Source organism: Talpa europaea (genome assembly GCF_964194135.1).
Source record: "Talpa europaea genome assembly, chromosome: 2".
NCBI lineage: Eukaryota > Metazoa > Chordata > Mammalia > Eulipotyphla > Talpidae > Talpa > Talpa europaea.
In genome coordinates, this window is record NC_140068.1 from 156,272,192 (window position 1) to 156,293,636 (window position 21,445).

The 21,445-nt window shown below is 61.8% G+C and overlaps 1 protein-coding gene across 1 annotated transcript in view; it reads right to left on the reverse strand.

Annotated features, from left to right (window-relative positions):
• Nucleotides 1–13,485, reverse strand: part of BMP6 (bone morphogenetic protein 6) — a gene marked incomplete at its 5' end in the record, with an annotated part of 67,223 nt that extends 53,738 nt beyond the window's left edge. The window contains one exon of the mRNA XM_084227762.1: nt 12,915–13,485. Within this exon, the coding sequence (XP_084083888.1) occupies nt 12,915–13,485 (571 nt within the window). The remainder of the gene's footprint in view (nt 1–12,914) is intronic.
• Between the last annotated feature and the right edge of the window lie 7,960 nt (nt 13,486–21,445).

A 21,445-nucleotide genomic window follows, 5' to 3' on the forward strand; every position in this document is an offset into this window, starting at 1 on the left:
TAGGCGGCCCCGAGACAGCGAGGCCCAGGTCGGGCGCGGGAGGCGGGGACGGCCCGCGTGGACGCTACTGGCCGCGCTGCGGGCGGGGCAGCCCACGGAGAGCGCCTGACCGCCCCGACAACGCCCCTGGCACCCCCAGGACGCCAGCCCGCCCCCGGGGACGCGGCGCCCCTCCAGGACGGCGGCAGCTCAGCGCTGCGGGAGGGCGGGCGGGGCCGGGGAGTACCGAAGAAGGACGCGGCCCGGCCCGCACGGACGCGGGGCCCGGGGCGCGGGGGGGTGGGGGTGGGGGGGACACCTGCACCCGAGAGGAACGCGAGTCCGGCGCCAGCAGCCTCACCTTCCTCCCGGGCAGGCGCGTGCCCAGGGCGGCCGAGGCCGCGCCCTCCGCGGAGCTGGCCCGAGGGCGCGGCCCTGCCCGCGACGCCGTCCAGGTCCAGGTGAGCCGCTCCGCGCAGGCCCGCGCAGGCGCACTCCGCGGGGAGCCGCCCCGCCCGGCGCCGTAGGGGGCGGGGCCGTGGGCGAGGGCGGGGCCGTGGGCGGGGCCGTGGGCGAGGGGCGGGGCCGGCCCTCCGGCCGCACGGCCTCCCGCGAGGCCGCGGTCTCGGGCGGGCATCTGGGCATCGCGCTGCCCGCGGGCCCCTCGGCCCTGCCATAAAGCGCCCACGTTTCACCTGCAGCCGCCCCCGCCATGATTCGAAAAGCGCCCCCGTGGCCGCAGCCCGCGGGGCGCGGCAGGGAAGTGGGGCGGCCCGGCCGGCCGCAGCGGCCAGCAAGGCGGCCCGTCGCGCACCGGTGAGGCCCGCGGCCGGGAGCCCTCTGTGCCCAGGCGCCCGCCGGCCGGGCCCTCGGCGCGGGGCCGCAGGTGCCCCCGGGCAGGCGCCAGCCCTGCGACAGCTGCGGGGAGACGGTGCTGGCCCAGAGCCGCCCCCGGCTCGGGCCCCCGGGTGTGCGCAGGAACAGGGGCGGCGCTGCAGCCCGCAGTGTCCGAGGAGGCCGCGCGGGGACGCCGCGCCCGCCGTCCCGGCCACGCCCGGCACAGCGCGGGGACTCCAGCCCGGCTCCACGCGCAGAGCCGCTCTGCCCACGGCGCGCTTTTCCAGCCGCGGGGACTCCGACACGTCTCACAGCACCAGGGAGCAAAGACCCTCCGGGGCTACAGGCACCGCCTGCACCGTGTCGGACAGCAGCCCCCCAAATTCATGTCCTTCCCAGAGCCTCAGAATGTGACCTTATTTGGAAACCGGGTCCCCGCAGATGTAAGCAGTCGAGATGGAAGTCACAGCAGACGAGGGTGGGCCCCTCGTCCAATGACTAATGTCCTTCTAAGAAGAGACACAACAGCAGGCGTGGGATGCGATGTGAGGACAGAGGCAGAGACTGCAGGGATGTCTCGCGGAGGGAGGGAATGCCAAGGGCAGCCTCTCACTCCAGAAGCCCAGAGAGAGCCTCCAGGCAGGCCAGCTCCATCCACGTCCTCAGGGCAGACATCGGCCTCCAGCATTACAAACAACACACTTCTCCTGTCTGAGGCCACCCAGTTCGTGGCCCTTGGTTACGGAAGTCCTAGGAAATCAGCACACCACGCCACATGCTCCACAAGCTGATGCCCATGAGGACCACCTGCTCTGGCACTGCCCTCCCACCACAGGCGAGCAGGAAACTGGGTAACAGCTATGGAAAATATGGCATGAGTCCTGCAACTGCCCCCCTGCCCCCCCACCGCCGAGAAAGTGGGTTTGGGAGTAAGGACCAAAGAGAACCCAACAACCTCACAGAGACAAGTCTGCAGAGGCCAAGGCAGCTGCAACTGCAAAGCCGATACCAGAGCAGAGAGAGGCTGATGTGCAAAGGGGCCTTCTCTACCCTCAGCTGAGTTCTGAACTGCTCATGCATGAGAAAAACCCGGGGCAAAGACTGAAGTATGGGAAAGCAGTAAATGACGGAAACTGAGAATGCGCCTTAGAGGTAGCAGAAATTATTCCAAAAATAAAGGCTGATCTGGATACACTGTACCAAGGCTCAAACACAAACACAAAGGATCCTCAAAAATATGTGCAAGTTACTTAACTATACATCACAATAAAATGTCTCTGGTGAATCCTCTCACCCTCCCACGCCTCTGGCCTGTACCGGAGCTCTTGCATAAGCAAATAAATCTTTAAAGAAATTATTATTCTGTAAAGGAATATAACATAGTCCAGCATGCAATGTCAAATCAAAGTCATTGGGCATGCAAAGACACAGCAAAACAGAATTCGTAACTAAAAGACAAATTAGTCAATAGAAACAGACTCAGAGATTGTAACAGACTTAGCAGGCAAGGACTTCCGACAGCTGTTACGAATCTTAACAGTATGCTTAATAATACCTAGAAAAGCATGAGTATGAAAAGGAAATAAATACATAATTATGCAAATAAAACTGCCAGAAATCAGGTGAAAAATATGCTGATGAGATGAACAGTTTAGATACTGAAAAAAATATCATTGAAGTTGACATCACAGGACTAGAAAATGCGACAAGTGAGAACAAGGACTGAGCATGAGGGAACAGAGTTCAGTGAACTGTGTGGGACGATAATGAAGTCCGGCACGTGTGTATTTTGAGTCTCAGGAGGAAAGCTGAAAAGTGGCTGGAAGAAAAAATGGTCAATTTTTTCATATATGAAAAAAAAAACCTAAATTTGCAGATCCAAGAAACAGAGTATCAAGCAAAAGAAACACAACACCAAAGCATGTAACAAATTGCTGTTATCGGTGATAGTGAAAATCTTAAAATCAGCCAGTAAAAGACATTTTCCATACAAAGGAACAAAGACAAAATGAGAGCCGACTTCTCATCAGGCCTTCCAGGGCAGAAGCCAAGAGCAAGAGCCATTAGGTGCTAAAAGAAAAAAATTAACCTACAATTATCTTCCCAGTAGAAATCTGTCAAAAATGGAGACAAGGTTTTTTTTTTCCCAAACAGCTGACAGAATTTACCACCAGTACATGAAAGGGCAAAAAAGATTCTTTAAGCAGAAGGAAAATGATTCTAGGTGGAAATTTAGATCACGTAAAAGAATAAAGAGCACAAAAACCGTTAATTATGTATGCAAGTATGAAAAGCATTTTCATTTTTAAGTCTTTAAAAAACTACTTAAAGAAAGACATAACTGTATGTTATGGGCTAACATATATAGAAGGAAAAGAGGAGGGAGAAGGATCTGGACTACATACTTTTATTCTCATTACATGTGAAGTGCTAGAACATCAATGGTACATTATGATAAATTCAACATGTATACTGTAAATCTTGCCTCAACTACTAAAATATAAGGAAATACATATAAAAGTATAAAACTGTAATGAAAGTAAAAACCACAAAAAATACCCACTTCATTCCAAAGAAGGAAAAGGAGCAAAGAATAAGTGGAACAAATAGGAAACAAATTGCAAGATGATGGATTCATACTCAACATGTCAACAATACTAAGTGTGAGTGGCCTAAACACTTCAATTAAAAGGCAGAGATTGGGGCCTCACCTGTTGGCGCAACGGTTGAACGCTGGGCTGCAAAGCTGCCCGCAGCCTCTGCAGCGCCGGTTGGATCCCCGGCCACAGGCGAGGGTCCCACATGGTGCGCAGGCCTCTCTTGCCGCACCCGCTGCTCCCCTCAGCAGTGCATTTCATTGTTCTGCCTGTTCTGTTCCCTGCTCTGGCTCTGGTGAATTCTCTCACCCTCCCGTGCTTCTGACTGTGGCCAGTGCTTAAATAATCTTTAAAAAAAAAATATTAAAAAAAAAAAAAAGGCAGAGATTGCCAGATCTTTTTTTTTTTTTTTTTTTTTTTATGAACTACACTATCTATGAACTACTGGAAAATTGTATCAAGCACACACTAATGAAAAGAAAGCTCTAGCAGCCATAATTTCAGATAAAAGTGACTTCAGAACAGTGACCAGGAGGGGTATAGGGACCTTAACTACCGAACAATGAATATCACCAGGAATAAATAAGGACAATTCATAATGCTACAGGCTCCAGCTCATCAAGAGACAGTAACAATGGACACCCCTGGTGGCCTAGAGGTTAAGTCTCAGGCTATCACCACTGCAGCATGAGTTCGATCCCTGCCCAGGGAGCTGACCCACATGGGAGCTGAGGCCTTGCAGGCTGTAGGGAGAGGAACATTCTGGAGGGAGGGGGCTTCTGTCCTGGTCCCAGCTGTCCCCGTAGACCTCTGTATGTGCCCAGGGGCACTGACTGAAACTACTGTCCCTGCTGGGCACCACCATGGCCGTGGTCTGGCCCCTGACCCGCTGTGCACACGGGCGTCCACGCCAGCGGCCTCTCAGCTCTGCCTATCTCACCTCCCCGAGCCTGGGAGATGCTCTGGGTGCCAGCCAAGCACCCTGTCACCCTCACCCCCAAGCAATACTGCCCCCAGGGAGAGGGTCTCAGCCCACCTCCACCTGCCCCTCTGGAACCGTTTTCAGTTCTCAAACACTCCCTGCCGCCCAGCGGACAGCCCGAGTGTGCCTCTGGGACAGCCGTCACCCTCAGCCCTTCAGCAAACGCTGCTTCATCCCCTCCCCACCAGTCCCGCCACCAGCCTGGGCCCTCTGGGCAGCTTTATCTGGCCAACCCCAGCCCTCTGATAGGGAGCTGCCTAACCCTGGCAGGAGGCTGGATCCCCCAAATGGTTCCCCCAGCCTCGTGGGGGGGCCCTGCCAACCCTTCTGAATCTCCTGCTGGCTTTCAGGTCATGCCCCCAGTGCAGCCGCAGGATGGACAAGCTGCCAGCAAGCAGACATGGAGGGGTAGGACTCCTGGGGAGGACCGTGTGGCTGGGGAGAGCATGGCCACCAATAGGCACAGACTGGGGTGGGGGGGGCTGCTGGCAGGGATTTCAGCAGCACGGGCAGGGGCAGCATCGGCTGCAGGGACCTAGGTTCCCAAAGCTCTGCTACCACGCGGCGAGAGCCACTCCCAGTAGCTCTCAAGGTCTCCAAAGTCTCGCTGTCACTGACGGTGACTGTGCGGCTGGCAGAGCCTTGGCTGTGCCTCGTGTGGACCTCGCTCTTGATTCTCTAATGCACTCGTACTGCCTGCCCCGGTTTAGTTACGTCGGTCACACTTCACGAAGGCCACCAAGGAAATAAAGAGCCATCCAGACACGCACGGCAGGGAGCACTGCGAGGAGCAGGTTCTGAGCGATAGCCAGTCTGAAGTTCGTTCCAGGGAATGCCAAGTGTTAGAATTCAGGGTCCAAGCAGGGAGAGGGACCCCCACGAGTGTTTACAACGGAGGGCGCATGCAGGGAAGTGGGGCTGGGCTGCGGGCAGAGAAGCAGCTACACTGATAAGGGCGAGAGGGCTCAGGCGTGAGGCTCCACCTGTGAGCCCAGGGAGCAGGCCAGGCCCCTGTGGGGGCAGGCAGTAAGGACCAGAGCTGGGGAAAAGGGAACACAACCCTGGACCAGCGCCCACCCTCCAGGGGAGCCAGGGCAGAATGGGGGTGCCCCTGGAGGCACAGAGGCCCTGGGCCGGCCCCTGGCTCTCCAGAGCAGAAGGAAAGGTAAGGGGTACAGCTGGGGTCACAGAAGCTGAGGTGTCTCAGAAGAAAGGGGCTACAAAGTCTAAAAAACCAGAAAACCTGCTAATCAGCATCCTCCTCTCCATACAGGGCCCCGCCGGGACCTGGACACCCCAGTAGGCCTGAATCTCTGAGAGGGAGCGCGGCAGAAGGCACTGCCTCCACCTTTTGCAGAACATTCTGGAAAAGCAGCATGTTTCTTAAACACTCTGGACACAATGACCTGGCTGACACTCCCAGTGCACACAAGGATTGTGAAACTGGACCAGACACTGGGCCGGCGCGAGCCAGGTGTCGGGACAAGGGGGCAGGGAGCACGGAGACACTCAAGCTCCCCATGGCCTTGGTAGGGACCTGGCTGAACTGCTGATCAACCTCACAGTCACCCCAAGCAGCTGCGCGCCCCTCCCAGTGGGGGGACCCTGTGTGCAGCCAGGAGGTCGGTGACGAAGACACCGACGCCAGGGGACAGGCGACACCGGACAGGAAATGATGCAGAGGAGCTTTCAAACTTTATACATGGGGGTGGCGGGGGATGGCAGGGGGTGGCGCAGAGCCAGACGGGGAAAGTGGCCCCGCCCTCCATGTCGGCATCCGTGTCTCAAGACAAATATGAGTGTGGGCAACGATGTGGTGAAATGCCCTCGACCCAGCAGATGGAATAACCAGGCCGCCAACGGCCCTAAACAGACCCCTCAGAAATGCCAGGCCTTTTCCAGGGGCCCCTGGAAGCAAGGCCATGCTCCAAATGTCTTCAGCTGACGTTGTCCGACTCTTGCTTTCCCTGTCCCCCCCAACCCCATCAGTCCTCCCCCAGGAACCCTAGTCTCCCTGCGGGCGGGGGGGGGCTGGGGAGGGTAGACGCCAACAAAGCTAATCCCAAGGCAGGGAGCAGAGCAGAACTCTCAAGCCCCGTGCGGCGCGGCCCGGCGTGCACACCCTATTCTGACAGCGCCCTTTCCTGCAGACTGGGGAGCTGAGGGGCGACTGCCCTGACCCGGCGAGAGGCGCCCAGCCCACATAGGTGGCTGCCCGAGTGGGGTCGCCTTGCGCAAACTCTTGCACCCTGTCTGTAAAGAAACCAAGTCCCCAGATCTCAGGATCTGCTCAAAAGCACGTTCAAGTCCGCATCCTGCTTGCACGCTGCTTGCACGCTGGCCTCCAACGCTGCCTGTCCTCAGCTCCCCCTCACAGCACCTGGCTGGAAGCAAGGGCACCTCGTCCTCACCCTATCCAGAGAACACCGGGTTTGCACAGTCCACGGACTCGGTCTTCCGCCTGCTGCAAGCGGTCCCTCCCAGGGACGCCTGCGAAGGTCCCCATCCCGTCGCACGCCCGGGGGGAGCCGCTTACGCGTGTCTCCACCCAAAAGTCGCCCTGACTCTGAAAAAGTCACAATACACATTTTCAGCAAAGAAAAAAAAGTCTCCCAAACCTCCCAAATTTCAGTGATTTCCCCAAGCCCAGGACTGCTGCGATTCTTGTTCATTCTCCGGCTCCTCTTCCCTCGCCCCTCTCAGGAACCAGACGCCAGGCCGGAGGCGCCTGTCTCTGGCCCGAACGCGGCACCTGCGGCCTCATCGCTGCCACTGGTTTTCCTGGATAGACATGAGGCTGGTCCCCAGAAGCCGGTCAGGGCCGTTAACTGGCTATGACGATGGCGCGGACGCGGTCACCCACCCGCAGCCGCCCGCGTGCAGCCAGCGGGCGCGGTCAGCGCAGGGGCTTGTGGAAGCCGGGGCGGGGGCCCGGGAGCCGGAATGAGGCCGGGAGCTTTGGCCCATCCCGTCGCTCTAAGGAAAAGAGTTTTGAAAACAAGCACCGGGGGCTCTGGTCAGGGCGCTGACAGGGAGCGTTCCAGCTGACCCTGGAAAAAACCGCCAGCCAGACCCTGAGTCCCTCACCTGGTGCTCGACACGGTCGGCCTCAGGGACGCGTCGACGCCGGCCACGGACGGAAAGGGAGGGAGAGAAAGTAACTGGGGGCGAGACGAAGGCCAGGCAGCCGAGGCCGGGCGGAGTCACACACGAAGGCCGCCAGGATGAGGCGGCCGCTCGGGCTCCGACAGGAAGCGGCGAGGGCGGTAAACACAGACACAATCGGCCCAGGCAGATGGCGCGGGCTGGACGGCGCTCGCGCAAGGTGAAAAGGGCAAGTGCAGCTGCGTCCACCGAAGGAGGAGGCGGACGCCAGGGGTCAGCAGGGCGGCTGCCCGTGCCCCACCGACCCGCTCACTGATGAGAAAACAACCTGACAGAGCGGAGCGGGCAGCCCGGGAACTGGGGGCGGGGGGAGGCCAGACGGGCCCAGCCGGCAGCAAGGGTCGTCAGCCACTGCCCACGGGCACGGCCTCCTCCGGAAGCGGAGCGGAGGGGCGTCTGCGGCCCCAGACCCTGGCATCCCGGGTAGGGTAGGGCACCGGGGCCTGCTGCGATGCACATACCATCTGAGGGGCCCACGCTCTGGAGGGCACAGGAAGGGCAGGAAGAGGGTGGAGCCGCCTGGAACAATGGCGCCCAGCCACGGGTTGCAGCTCACCTTCGGGGCAGAGCACAGGCCAGTCAGCGGCCACGCAGCCGAGGCCTGACTATTTATAGACAGAGGCGCTCTCTGTTCTGGGGACAGTGGCCGCTAAGGAGCCACTCACTTCAGCTTGGGCGCCCCGGGCTCTTGCCCAAAGCTGTGCTCTGGGCCCTTTGCCCTCTCCCCCGGGCTCCGCTGGGCCCACCCTCGGCCCCCCTCAGGGGCACCAGGACCCCGGCATCTGGCAGAGTCCCAGCGGCCCGGTCCCCAGCGCACCAGGAGAAGAGGGTCCCCAACACGCGAGGAAGAACTGCGATCACGGGCCCTGAGCCCGGCTCGAGACAGGCCTGGGGTGCTGGAGGGCGACCCCAGCGTCCTGTCAGTAAGGCCGACGCACGGGGGCCTGCTGCTAAACACATTTCTCCAGACGAGAATCTCACAGAAGAGAGCTGCGTGCCAGCCCCCTAGTCAGCCGGCATAGGGCAACATGTGGCGTGTGTACACATCCATGCGCGCCCCCACGTGCAAGCACACATATGTGCCTGTGCATGGAGAGGGAGGGGCCGCTGTGAACCGGAGCCGTGGCAGCAGGGAGTGACCTCAAGTCCGTGGACTACCGGGAGCCCTCGCCTCGATGGGGAGCCACAGCCCCGGGCTCCAGGGACAGGAGGGGCTTCCCTGAGCCTGCTCTAGTCCCTGCCCTACACCTGCCCCAGGTGGGCCGGGCTCGGGTCTGAGAGCAGGGGCCAGGGGCAGGAGCGGAGGGAATGTACGGACAGCAGCCATTGCCCGAGGGCAGAGGGGAGGTCAGCAGAGCACTGTGCTCTGGGGAACAGAGGAAGGGAGCCACCAGCTGCCCCCCGGCTGGCTCCACAGGAAGCAGAATGGGAAGCTGACACCCCCCGCGGGCAGGAGCTCGACCGAGGACACCGGTGTCATCACGTGTGCACAGGGCTGGCCTGTCCTCGGGTCTCCCTATCAGTTCTGTCACGAGACTCCTTCCGCGAGCTCCGCGGAGGCCCGCAGAGGAACCGGCCGTGACTCAGCACTGCCGAGGCGCGCACCCGTCGGGGCCAAGGAGGAACACCCAGCCACCCCAGTGCTGGGCTGTGAGCGTTAACACCGCGCGGGACTTGCTCACACCCACCAGCTGCCACGCTGGCTACTTCAGTAAGGACGTCACGTTTGCTACTCAGGGTCTTTGAGGCACGCTGTTGCAACCCACTCCCCCAAGCCACTGTGGCTGGCGCAGGGCAGGCTCGGGCAGATGTTCTGAGGACCCCCCGGAGCACGGGCCTCTCGGACCAAACAACCACTGAGCCCAGGCCTGAGAGAAGGTCAGCGCAGGGGTGCTGACCCCCGGTGCTCCAGGCGAGAGGGCGGACTCCACTTTTCTTCTAATTTACGTTTCCCACAAGTGACTCTGCTAGAAGACGGCCAGTGCTGAGTACAGTGTTTCTTGTTACTCGTGCAGCTACTTGCCACCGTCCCTTTCTGAATGTAACTGGAGTCATTTCACTTCAGCATAGCATCTGGAGACCAAACAAGATGAGGCATGAAGCACAGAGGTTTAAGGAAAGAGGCAGTGCTCGCACGCGGGGCTGACCACATGCGAATGTGCGCGCAGGCTCCGGACCCTCGGGTGCCGCAAGACACCAGCTGCCGCGGGCCAGCAGCTACCCAAGCTCCAGAGCGGGCAGGCGGCAGCCGCCTCTGTGCAGTCAGGCCCCCGGTCAGACGTGAGTCTTCAGTGCGGCTGTGCCCACGCGTGGCGGACTTGGTCTTTATGATCACACGGGCGCTCAGGCTCCGGTGGCGAGGAAGCCGGGGTGCCTCTGGAGACTGACATCCTCCAGGGTTAACAAACAAATGAGCAAGCAAGTTTAAAAAGAAAAAACACTCCTGATAAGTGAAACCAAGGAAGGGAAAACGCCAGGCGGGGGGGTTGGGGGGGAGTTGTGTGCAGCAGGAGGTCTGCAGAGCAGCTGACACGGAGAGACCCTCTCCGAGGTGCATTCCGCGGTGACGGGAAGGATATTGCAGGCGCCTTCTCCAAGGTTACCCAGCTGGCAGGCTCGCTTCCGAAGCTGCCGAGATGTTTCTCACATGAGAAAATAAACAGAAAACGTCACCGAGGCCTGAGCGAATGCAGGGTCACGAGCCGCTGTCTGGAGGTGCGCCCCGGCAGGGTGGAAGGGTGCCACCCCCCCACCCCCTCCCTCCCCCCCAGCCAGCCGAGAAGAAAACGGGCCTTGAGCCCACCGTGAGGAGGACAGGCAGCTGCGCCGGGGGCACAGGGCTGGAGCCTGCTGACTCGGCCCGACAGGGTGTTCTCTGTGTATTTCACGAGCAAGTACCCCCATCCCGCGGCACAGACACTGGTCCCAACACTTCCTATCTACAGATGGGCTCCGGTGAGTCCGTTAAAGCCCGGGCACATGCGTCTGTCCGCGGGTGCTTCAGCAGGTCAGTTGCGCGATGCTGTGACCAAGGTGCCGCCGACCCAGGTGAGGACACCTGAGGCTTCCCCGCATCTGTATTTACACAGCCCCTACTGTACAGCAAGCCCTTCCTTCAGGTGAGGCACCCCAGACTCAGAGCCTGAACACATCTGTCCACCCCCCCCCCCCGCCACCTCTATGACCTCCCCCTTCCATGTCAGTCAAGGAAGGCGACAGGGACACTGCCAGGCGGGGCCCACTGAGGACGTGGAGGCTACCTGCCAGGCCAAGGTGTGCTCCTGTGACAGCCACCGGCCGTCCCGGGGGTGCCCAGGCTGGGACGCCTCGGGCTGCGCGCCCTATTCATGAACCTTCCCGGGGCCTGAGAGTGCCCTGGGGCTGCATTCTCTTGAGGGTCTGATGCCCCTGATCTTTAAAAATCCCTTTTGCACAAGGAAAATCCCCCCAGGGAGGGCTCCTGCCCTGCCGGAGGATTTCTTGGCACCCAGCTCCCAGCAGAATGATGAGGGAGCCCAGCGTGCCCCGAGGCCAGGACAGGTGAGAAAATCGAGAAGAACGGAGGACACGGAGGTGCTCCGCTCCGTCTCTGTATATGGACTTTTGTGACTGGCCTCAAGCCACCTCTGACGATTTCAAGCCCCATCTAGCAAGAGTCCCCAACAGGGGACTGACCTGAGGACCCTGAACAGATCGACACTGGCTTCCGCTCCCACAGGCCCAGTTAACCCACCGGGCAGCACCTGGGCCTCCGCGGCTCGGTCAAGGGCCCGCAAGTCACTGTGATTGTGAAGCGCCAGGAGGAAGCAGCTGAGGCTCTCACTGGGGCACGGAGGCCCCAGGCGCCTGGGCAGGGCTGCAGGACCTTGGAGGCACAACAGAAACATCTAGGTCACTTTAAAAATGCCAGAGCACCCCTACTTCTGAAGTGTCCCAGGTGGGGCTATGGGCGGCCCAGGCTGAGACCTGCGGCCCAAGGACAGGAACTGCTTACGGAGACCTGAACACGATTCTCTATGAAGCAGCCACAAGCACCTTCTTCCTGGATGTGGCCCAGGTTGGGATCACCCCCATCCACGCAAGCTGTCCCCAAGGCTGTAGGGGACACCTGAGGGGTGGGGGAGGGAGAGGGCAGCGGTAGGACTGAGGCGGAAGCAGCAGAAGTTAAAGGAGGCAGCAGGCGGGAACGTCCCGTGAACACTCCCTGGAGGTGGCTGAACCCCAGATTTGGCTCCAAGCAGCGATGAAAACTCCTGCCCAGTAAGAACCCTGGCACTGCAAGGGCAGGCGGGGCTCCCCCCCCCCCCCCCACTGTGAGAGTCCGGGCTTGCAGATTTCCCAGGAGGATTTCGAGAGTCCCGCAGGGCTGTGCCTCCTGCAGCCCCTCCCTTCTCGAAGCCCCCCCCCCCCCCCTGCAGCTGAAAGCACCTCACAGATCAGCCTGCACGGAAACCAACACCCCAGTATATTTATATGGGAATCGCTCAAATAAACGCTGCCCCAAAGACAAACGGGCCCTTGGGGGAGGGGTAGCTTGGAGGTGAGCACCCCTGGTGAGGTCCAATCCAGCTTGGGCCCGGGCAGAGTCCGCAAAGCCCCCAGGACAGGAGCTCCGGGGGGCCCACCTGCCTCTCTGCGTGACTGCCGGCTGGGGTGCCCCTCCGTCTGCAGGAATGAGTGGCGGGCACCGAGGCACCTACTCTGGAGAGTCTCTTTCCAGGCCTCCCTTACCAAGGGGAAACCCGGGGAGGCCACTCGTGCTGGCCGCAGGTCTGTGGCTGAGCCCGATTTAGCTGCCCTTGAATTTCCATTCTGTCTCCTGGCAACCGGCTCAGACCAGCTCGGCCGGCGCCCCGCACCCTTTCTGTGCCCCTGCGCCTGGGCAGCTCTGTCGCAAACTCAGCCTTGGGGCTCTGCCCGAGGTGGTGAGCGCGCGGAATGGGTGAGTCCCGCGCGCGGCTCCGGACGGCCCCAACCCGTGGAGCCCGGCTCGCCCTCTCGGCCCGCCCCCCGCAGCCCTGCTCCCCCGCCCGCGGATACCTCCGGGCTCCTGCACCTCAAGTTTCCCAAGTCCGCAGCAGCCAGGGCGCAGGCGGAGCCGCCGAGCGCGGCTTCCCAGGCTCGTCCCGCCTCGACCGCCACAGCGCTGTGAGTTGGGCCCTGGGCACGGCGCCGCGCTCGGACCCCGCTCAGACGCGCCCTCGCCCCATCCCTCCCTCGGCGAGCAGCCGGCCCGGGTCCTGGGCGCGCAGCGGCCGGCGGGGTCGCGCGGGTGGCTGGAGCCAGCTCCACGCGCAGCCCGGGCCCGTGGCCGGAGAGGGGTGCTCTCCGCGCGACGCGCCCCAAGGCCTTACCCAGGTTCACGAAGCTCATGACCATGTCGGCGTCGCTGAGGAAGGCGCTGTCCTGCGCGCTGGGCAGGAGGCTCTCGCGGTCCAAGGGGTGCGCGGGGCCGGGGGGAGGCCGCCGGGGCGGGGACGCGCCGGCCCCTCCGCGGGCCTCTGGCGGCCGCCTGTCCGCGTCCCACGCCGGGTCTCCGTCGGCGGCGCCCGACAGGCTGCGGTACAGGTCCAGCATGAAGAGGGGCGCGGACTTCAGCGCCCCGGGCGGGGGCTCCGCGCCGGGCTGCGGGGGCGCGGGGGCCGGCGGGGGCGGCAGCCCGTGCAGCGGCCGGGGCCGGCGCGGGAGCCCCAGCACCGAGAGGATCTCCTTCTGCATCTCCCGCTTCTCGTGCGTCCGGAGCCGCCGGTACGGGAAGCCGGCGGCGGGCGGCTCCGCGCGCCCCGGGCCCCCGCCGTGCCCCAGCAGCGCGCCCCCGGCCGCGGCCGCGGCGCCGGGCAGGGGTGGCCGCAGCGGCGGGGGCCCGCAGCAGCTGCACAGCAGCCCCCACCACCAGCACAGCCAGCGCGCCCTCCGCGCCGGCATCCCCGCGGGCGGGCGGGCGCGCGCGAGCGCCCCGGCGGCAGCAGCGGCGGCCCGCTCAGTCCTTGTCTCTCATGGCGCCCGGGCGCCCGCGGCCCGCGCAGCTCTCCGGGCCAGGTGCGGGGGCGCCGGGCGGGGCACGGCGCGGTCACTCCCGGCCTCGCCGCCCCGCGCCCTCCCGGCGGCGGCGGACGCCCGGCATGGCCCGCGCGCGCCTCCCTGCGCAGGGCCCGGCGCCGGGCTCAACTTCCCGCGGGCTCCCGAAGTCGGGCCGCACTCCCCGCGGTCTCGCGCCCGCTGCTCCGGGCCGGGCTCGGGCCGCCTCGGGCGGGGCTCGGCAGCGACGGGGCCGGACGCCGGGCCGGGGCCGCCGGACTCGCAGGCTCGCGCTCCGCGGCGGGCAACGTGCGCCCTGGTGCGCGCCTCGCCCAGGTGCCGCCGCAGCCGCGCGCCCGCCGGTACTTGAAGGGGCCGCCCCGCCCGCCCGCCCGCCCCTCCCAGGGGGCGGCGCCGCGGCCCGGGAACCCGCCGCGCCCCGGCCGAGCCGCACAGGCCGCCAGGGCCCCCCCCCGCCCCGCCCCGTGACGGGAGCGGCGCTTAAACCCACACCACCGAGTGTGGGGGAAGCCGGGACGCGCGGGGGCTCCCCCTCGGGCCCGGGGCAGTGACACCGGCGCCCGCGCCCTCCCAGGCGGCGCTGGAAGTGGGACTCACCCGCCCAGCTGCTCACAGCCCGGCCGCGGCGCGCCCTCCCGCGGGCAGGCCTCGACCCCAGGGTGGGGCCAGAAGGGACCTCCTTCCTCACGGGTGTTCACTGTGTGTGTTTTACACTGTTTCAGGGTTTCCGTCCTCAAGGTGTGGTGCTGACGTCACACCGCGGGCAAGCGACTCAGGGTCCGGGTGTGCCGGCCTGAGGGACGCCTGCAGGGGCCACCTGGGGTGAGCAGGCGCTGTGGCCCTAAGACGGCGTGGCCGGTGGTGAAGAGCCCCCTCCGCGCCCATGCTTCCGTCAGCGCAAGGAATGCAGCAGCGGTGACCTGAACGGAGGTGACCACCACCTGCACAGAGGGGCGGATAGTTCTGTCAGGGCGGGAGGCACGCCCCACCCGACAGGACACCAGAGCTTGCAACGCCCAGCGAGCGCACCAGGAGCAGCAGGTATGTGAAGGGTCCCAGGAGTCCGGCCAGACCCCGGTAAGCCTTCCTGGCTGTCTGCAAAGGTCAGCCCCGCTCTGACCAGCGAGGAGACACACCAGCACTGGGGACAGACGAGGCCCACAGGCGGCCTCCGCCCTCCTCGGGGAACGCACGTCTGCAGGCGGCCCAGGCCTTCTCTTCACCTGCACAGAGAGTCCATCTTCTGGACGTGCTTGGGAGGGCAGGCCCCGTGGAACACAAGAGCTCCCTCACGTCTTGCGTGGGGCTGTGGGCAAAGTGAGCCGATGCCAAGCTCTGTGGGGGGGGGGATCTCAGCAGGGACACATGTCTGCCCACCCAGGGCTGCCTGGCCTCTCACCTGCGCCCGCCTCTGCGTAGGCCTCTTGTGGACAGAGCAGAGCCAGGAAGGACCATCGGGAAGCCGTCAGGGCCCCCTGGAAGCCCGCAGCAGCGCTGAGCCAGCAAGGGTATGGCAGACGGCCGCGGCCCATCTGCGCAGGGAGCAGCGCACACATGCACATGCCCGTGCCCGGTGGCCTCCTCTCGCAGGCCTGGAGGAGACAGACCTGTGTGACCAGGCTCCTCGGCGACACCCCATGACGGGCGCCGTGATAAAATCTGGGCAGCTGCCGATCCAGGTCAGCCACAGCCGTCCTCCCCTCCACAACGGCCCACATGTCCTGAACCTGAAAATCGGGGTCACCGAGGGCATCTCCAGACAACAGACACAAGCTCACACTCTCCCCTTCCAGCTAGAGGGACATGTGGGACTGGACACTGGTCCTGAGGATAGGCATGCCACGGGGGCCACGAGAAGGGGTGCCCCCCAGTCCCCAGCTCCCCCTACATAGGCCGGATGGGCCAGACGCACACGGACACGCCCACATGTGCTGGGGCGAAGGAGACAGAGATGCACCCCAAGAGGTCAGCAACTCCAGAGGTGGGAGCCCCTGTCCCCCTGCTCACTGCCACCTCCCCGCCTGCCCCCTGCACACCCAGCACTCTCCAGCAGCCTCCAGACGGGGATGAGGGAGGGAGTCGCACTGGGGAGGCCGGGATGCGCACCCAGGAGACACTCGGGGTGCTGTGCCCTGTGCAGACATGCAGAAGGTGCCCATCTGGCCTGCACCAGCTGCACCCAGTCTCTGCCTGTGCCTCCAGAACGTCTGGGTGGATCTGGTCAGGAAGCGGATATGGGAGCCAGTCCCTGCCGACATCTGGCTGCCGGGCCAGCAGCTCACCAGATGGCCTTGACTTTCTGCACAGAGGTTCTCGGCCCTCCTGCTGCCAGTGAGAGAGTGAGGTGCCCTCTCCCCGCAGCGCATGCCCCGGGCCTGGGCGGTGCCGGCACAGGTGGGAGTCCTGCTGGCAGCGGTGGGGCAACTCATACAAGCGCTTTCCAACAGCGGCTCCCCTTCACCCGACCAGGTTGTCACACGTTCTCGACACTTGTGGCCATGGGATCCGCACTTTCACACGATGCTGTTTCTGACTCTGGTTGGTGGAGGTGCCACGCTGTGCTCTCGGCTGTGCCCCAACACATTGCCAGCCTCGGACATGCACACGCCCGGTGCCACCGGTGCCCGTTCCCGCTGCTGCTGCAGGAGCACCTGACACCCAGGGTCAGCAGCAACGCCACTCTCGCATCGGAACCCTGGGGTCTGCTCACCTCGAGTCCTCAGAAGCTCCCACCAGAATACTAACTTTATCCTTAACATCTACGTAAGGTGAGGGTTCTCAGCATGACTCTAAAGAGGAAGGCTCGCTCCTAACACCACCAAGTGAGCGGCGCGACAAGGAAGCCAGTTCAGTAAATGTCTGCAGAGTGTGAGGAATGAAATGGCCTCCAAAGGGCCGGGGAGGCAGCCCGGGGCCTGACGCTGGCCCCACGCTCCCATCGGCCTGGCCGCAGCCGTTTTCCTGCTCGCGGAGGACACCTGGTGGCAAAGTGAAAAAAAAACGAGTCCATGCTCTGTTCCCAAGACTTTCTCCCACCCTGCGGTCTGAATGTGGGCCCTGGGGCTGGAGGGCGCATCCGGCCCCTGCCCAGCCCAGGGTCAGCAGGATGGCCCTCCCCATCAGAATCTGGGGAGCAGCCAGACAGGGGCCTGGGTCTGTGTGGATGACTGACATGGGGACCGAGGCTGGTCTGGCCCCTGGGAGTCGCTCTGCCCCGGGGGCCTCTGCCCCAGGAGTCCCCCCACAGCTGCCCTAGATGGCCGGGCCTCTGTGCCCTGCCTGCTCCACACCCCAGCACGGCCCCTTGTCCCCAGGTGTCTCCAGCATCAGCCAGGAGGACACTGACACCCGGGACCCGGCCTGCACCAGCACCCTCACTGGCGCTCCAGGCAATGGCAGGTTGGGGCCAGCTCTGAAGGAGGAAGCCTGTGAAGTGTATGGGGAAGGCAGACATGGCCGCTCATCCAGCAAGCTGCGAGCCAGGCCTGGGCCAGGGACCTGAGACGTCTGCACTGCAGCTGCAGGCAGGGAGGGTGGACAACAAGCAAAGTAACTATGGAAACAGCATGGGGCAGCATGTGGTCCCCAGGACTCCTGGCCACGTAGCCCTGCACAGCAGAGGGGACTCAGCAGGTGGACAAAGGTTGCTGAGTGGGAACCTCCAAAGGGGTCATTATCCCAAATCACAGGCCCATGGAAGCGGGGGCCATGGCAGCCTGAGGGGCCCCACCGCCTCTGCCTGGCCTGGAGATGCAGGGCCACAGCCAGGCCGGTCGGTGGGAAGCTTCTGGAAGCTCTGCACGATCCTGAGCAGAAAGCAGCAGCGAGCTCAGCCTTAGTGCTGCAGTCGGCAGCCTGAACGTGGGTGGGTTCTGACCCCAGCCCTGCAGCCCACGCCTGGCTTCCAGCCTGGGGGGCATGAGGACCTGAGCAGAGTGCACCCCGTCCAACCCGCAGAGCTGAGAGATCAGGCAGAGCCGCTGTTTGTGGCCGCTGCACTGGTGATGTTTAGTTCCGCAACCACAGGAAGCAAAGCCCTACAGAGCGTGGTAAGTGCTGCAGGACAGTCATGGGAGGAAGGGGGCGCACAGACAAAAGGGAAGGCTCGGGGAAGCCAGCAGCAAGGTGCAGACTGACCAGGACACAGAACCACCAGGACACAGAGACAGGGCTCTGCAGGCAGAGGATGGAGGTGCAAAGGCCCTGGGGCCGGGGCCTGCCTGGTGCGGTTGGAGAGGAGCAGGGCGGAGAGGGAGGAGTGCCTGGGGGTGGCAGGGAGGATGGCGGAGGGGCCGGTGCCCTCGTGGACCTCGGCCGCAGGACAATCTCCCAAACGCAAAGTGGAGGAAAGATGCAGGCAACAGCCGACCCAGAAGCCTGGCTCTGCTGCCTTTGGGGGAAGAGGGAGCATCACAACCAATGAGGGCAAGTTGGAGGGGCTCCCGAGATGGGAACCCGGATGAAGTAGCACAGAGAGGTCAGCTAAAGGATTCCAAAGCTACAGGAAGGCCATGTGCACTGTTACACTGCAGTCAGAGATCTGGCGAAAGAATGGACGGCAGAACTGAGATTATGGGGGGGGGCACACATCTGAAGCTGGACCCCTAACCATAGAAGGCACGGAGAGAGCAGAGGGAGCTGTCAGTGTGGGGAGAGGGTGGGGGGTCCTGGGGGCCTCAGAGGGAAGCAGAGGTGAGAGGGTGTGGACTCTGGACGCACTCTGAAGGCCGCCTGATGCCCAGAGGACCATGGGTGGCACTGGCCAGGTCACACCAACAAGCTCCACCTGGAACAGGCTGCACATGCAGGTCCCCACGGCCCAGGCCAGACGAGGACGGCAGCACCTCTGCCCAGTGACCATGGTGAAGTGGACTTGATGGGGTGGCCCAGCTCGCCGCGCTGCAGAGCCATGCAAGAGATAGAACCTTCTCCCCAGGAGCCACCCGGGGCCCAGCTCCAGGTGGCCCCACAACAGCGCCCTCCAAGGGCACCTGAGACCCACACTCTGCCACCACACTTCCACACATACAGAGCCTGACGAAACGCTGACGCTGAGGTAAAGGACACTGGGGGTCACATGTGAGGAGGGAGAAGAGGCATCACCCCAGTGGCAGGCAGTCGAGCACAAGGCGCTCCCTGGACACAGCCACAGGGGCATCACTGCAGACTGACAAAAACCAAAACCAGCTCAGTGACGTGATGGGGCAGAAGAGGACGGGCCAGTGATGAGAGATGGGACTGCAGTGTGGACAGACCACGCAAAGGCCACTTGTTCAAAACACTTCTGGTCACTAGCAGCAGGAGTGAGATGGGAGCTTGAGGGGACAGACGCCCAGTGCCGTTCTATGTGCAACGAGGATGGGGGGGGGGGCGAGTGAGGACGGCCACTCCGTCGGTGGTGACGGGAGGGAGGAGGAACTGACTGGAGGTAAAAGAGGCGTGAGATTCAGGTGCAATATGCTCTCCAACAGCTCACTACCCGTTTCCTAAAGATGAGGCAGCCAGGACACCAGGAGAGCGAGTCGCCGAGGGCAGGGGGCGCAGAAGGACCACCTTCCGATTGAACCTTAAGATAAGAACAGAGCCCAAGGGCGGAGCTCGATGGAGACTCCCAAGAGACCTTGTGTCTGAGACTCTCAAGGGAGCTTCCCCCAAAGTCCGGACCCCAAAACTGTGAGCTAATAAATTACTGTCGAGCTGTGAAATTTGGGGGTGATTTGTTACACAAAGAAAACCAGTAAGAGAGAAAGCTAAGGTCGAGAACCCTATGGCTGTTTTACCTCTTTCCACTGCACTGTCGCTCCCGCGGCTGCAGGACTCATCTGTTTCTGTTTCAGGAGTCACTGATCTGCTGCTGCTGCTACAGTTTGGTTGTGGGTGCAGAGGAGAGGAGCCCAGCAGCGTCAGTCTGGTGCCATCTTGCCAGTCTCCCAGAGCAGGAGTCCTGAACAAGAAGAAGTTAATTACAGAACAGTAGTCAGGATTGTCATTTGCCAAGAAGTCTCAACTCCGTGAGGCCAAAATGTAAAATGCCTTGTTTTTCTTTAATCAAACGCTTTCCATAGTGTTCTCATGTCCCACACTCTGTGCCTCCCCGCATTTGGGGAAGGTCTCATCATGGGTCACCCACTTTCTGTTTAAAAGTCCATATGGTTTATCACAGCCGTGTCGTTAGGAAAAGGTCTAAGACCTTGAAGGTTCGCTCCAGATCCAAGAGTTGGCCCCCAGCTTGGGTAACTGGTGCTCTAAAAGTCATCCTATGTTCACAAAGCGTGTCCCACACAACACAGTAGCCCCTGGTCACAGTCTTTAGAATTCTGCCAACACTAGAATTCACTTAAAATGGAACCACAGAGAAAATCTCTAACAGCACCGTGAGGCTGCGTTTCTTCCTCCTCGATAATCTGCCTTTCAAAAGTGCGGCCTCCAAAATATAAATATAAACACGATATGCCCCCCAAATGTAAGTAAACGAACAAGTAAAAAAAAGGCGTGCAAATGAGTGAATGTGTAAATAAAGCCGGTGTGTGCAGTAAGAACCCGGGGACACGGCAACTGCTCTCTGCAGAGGCCTGGCTCGACCCAGTCCCCCGCAGGCTGCGACACTGTTGCTTTGTTATTGCCGTGACGTGCGTCTCGCGTCAGCAGTCAGCAGTGATTCATACTGGGCAATGAGCTTAGAGATCCAGCGTCTTGGTAGTGGGTTCTTCTCCCTTTCCGATCTCTACCGTCTACGCGGATGAGAACATCTCTGGAGTGATTTCTCAGAGGAATGACCTCCTCCATGGCGCAGTACTTCACGATGGCCGCCCGCATGCAGCTACGGCTCGCGCCCTCCTAGGGAGACGGCAACTGCAGAGTCCCGCGTGTTCCGCAGCTAAGACAGCCTGAGTCAGGCTGCGTGATGCAAGGCTCAAGCAATGGGTTTCCTGAGTTTCCTTCCAACTGTATTTTCTTGGCAACTAAAAGGGTTAGTGTGTGCGCGCGTGCATGTGCACATGCTCAGGTGTACAATTATAGACGCTCCTCCCCCGCAGCCCCCAGGCCAGCATCTTGCACTGGACAGAAAGATGTGGTCAGGTTCCAGGGCGCCTCAGTCCTTTTTTTTTTTTTTTTTTAATTAATTTTTTGTTTAAGATTTATTTATTTATTTATTTATTTTTATTTATACAAGCACTGGGTACAGTCAGAAGCGCGGGAGGGTGAGAGAAGTCACCAGAGCCAGAGCGGGGAGCAGAGCAGGCAGAAGGACCGAAGGACACTGCTGAGGGGAGCAGCGGGCGGCAGGAGAGGTCTGCGCGCCATGTGGGACCCTCCTCCCGTGGCCGGGGAGCAGCCGGGGATCGAACTGGCGCCGCAGAGGCTGCGGGCAGCTTCGCAACCCAACGCTCAACAGCTGCGCCACCAGGGAGGCCCCCTTTTTTTTTTTTTAAAGATTTATTTATTTATACAAGAAGTGGGGTACAAAAAAAAAGAAGTGGGGTACAGACCAGATGTGCAGGAGGCTGAGGGGATTCACCAGAGACAGAGTGAGGAGCAAAATAGGCAGACGGACTGAAATCCACTGCTGAGGGGAGCAGCAGGGAGACAGGAGAGGTCTGCCGTGCCTCATGGGTTGCTCCGCAGCCGGCGGGGGTTGAACCGGCACTGCAGAGGCTGTGGACAGCTTCACAGCGCTGCGCTAAACAGCCTGCGCCACCGGGGAGGCCCACCAAGGCGTCTCTTTCCCCTCCCTGTCCTAAGTCTCTCTCCTCTAGGGGGACTGGGGGAAATGAACAAGACAACGATCCCACTCCTAGGAATCTACCCAAAGGACACAAAAACATTAATTCAAAAGGACACCCGC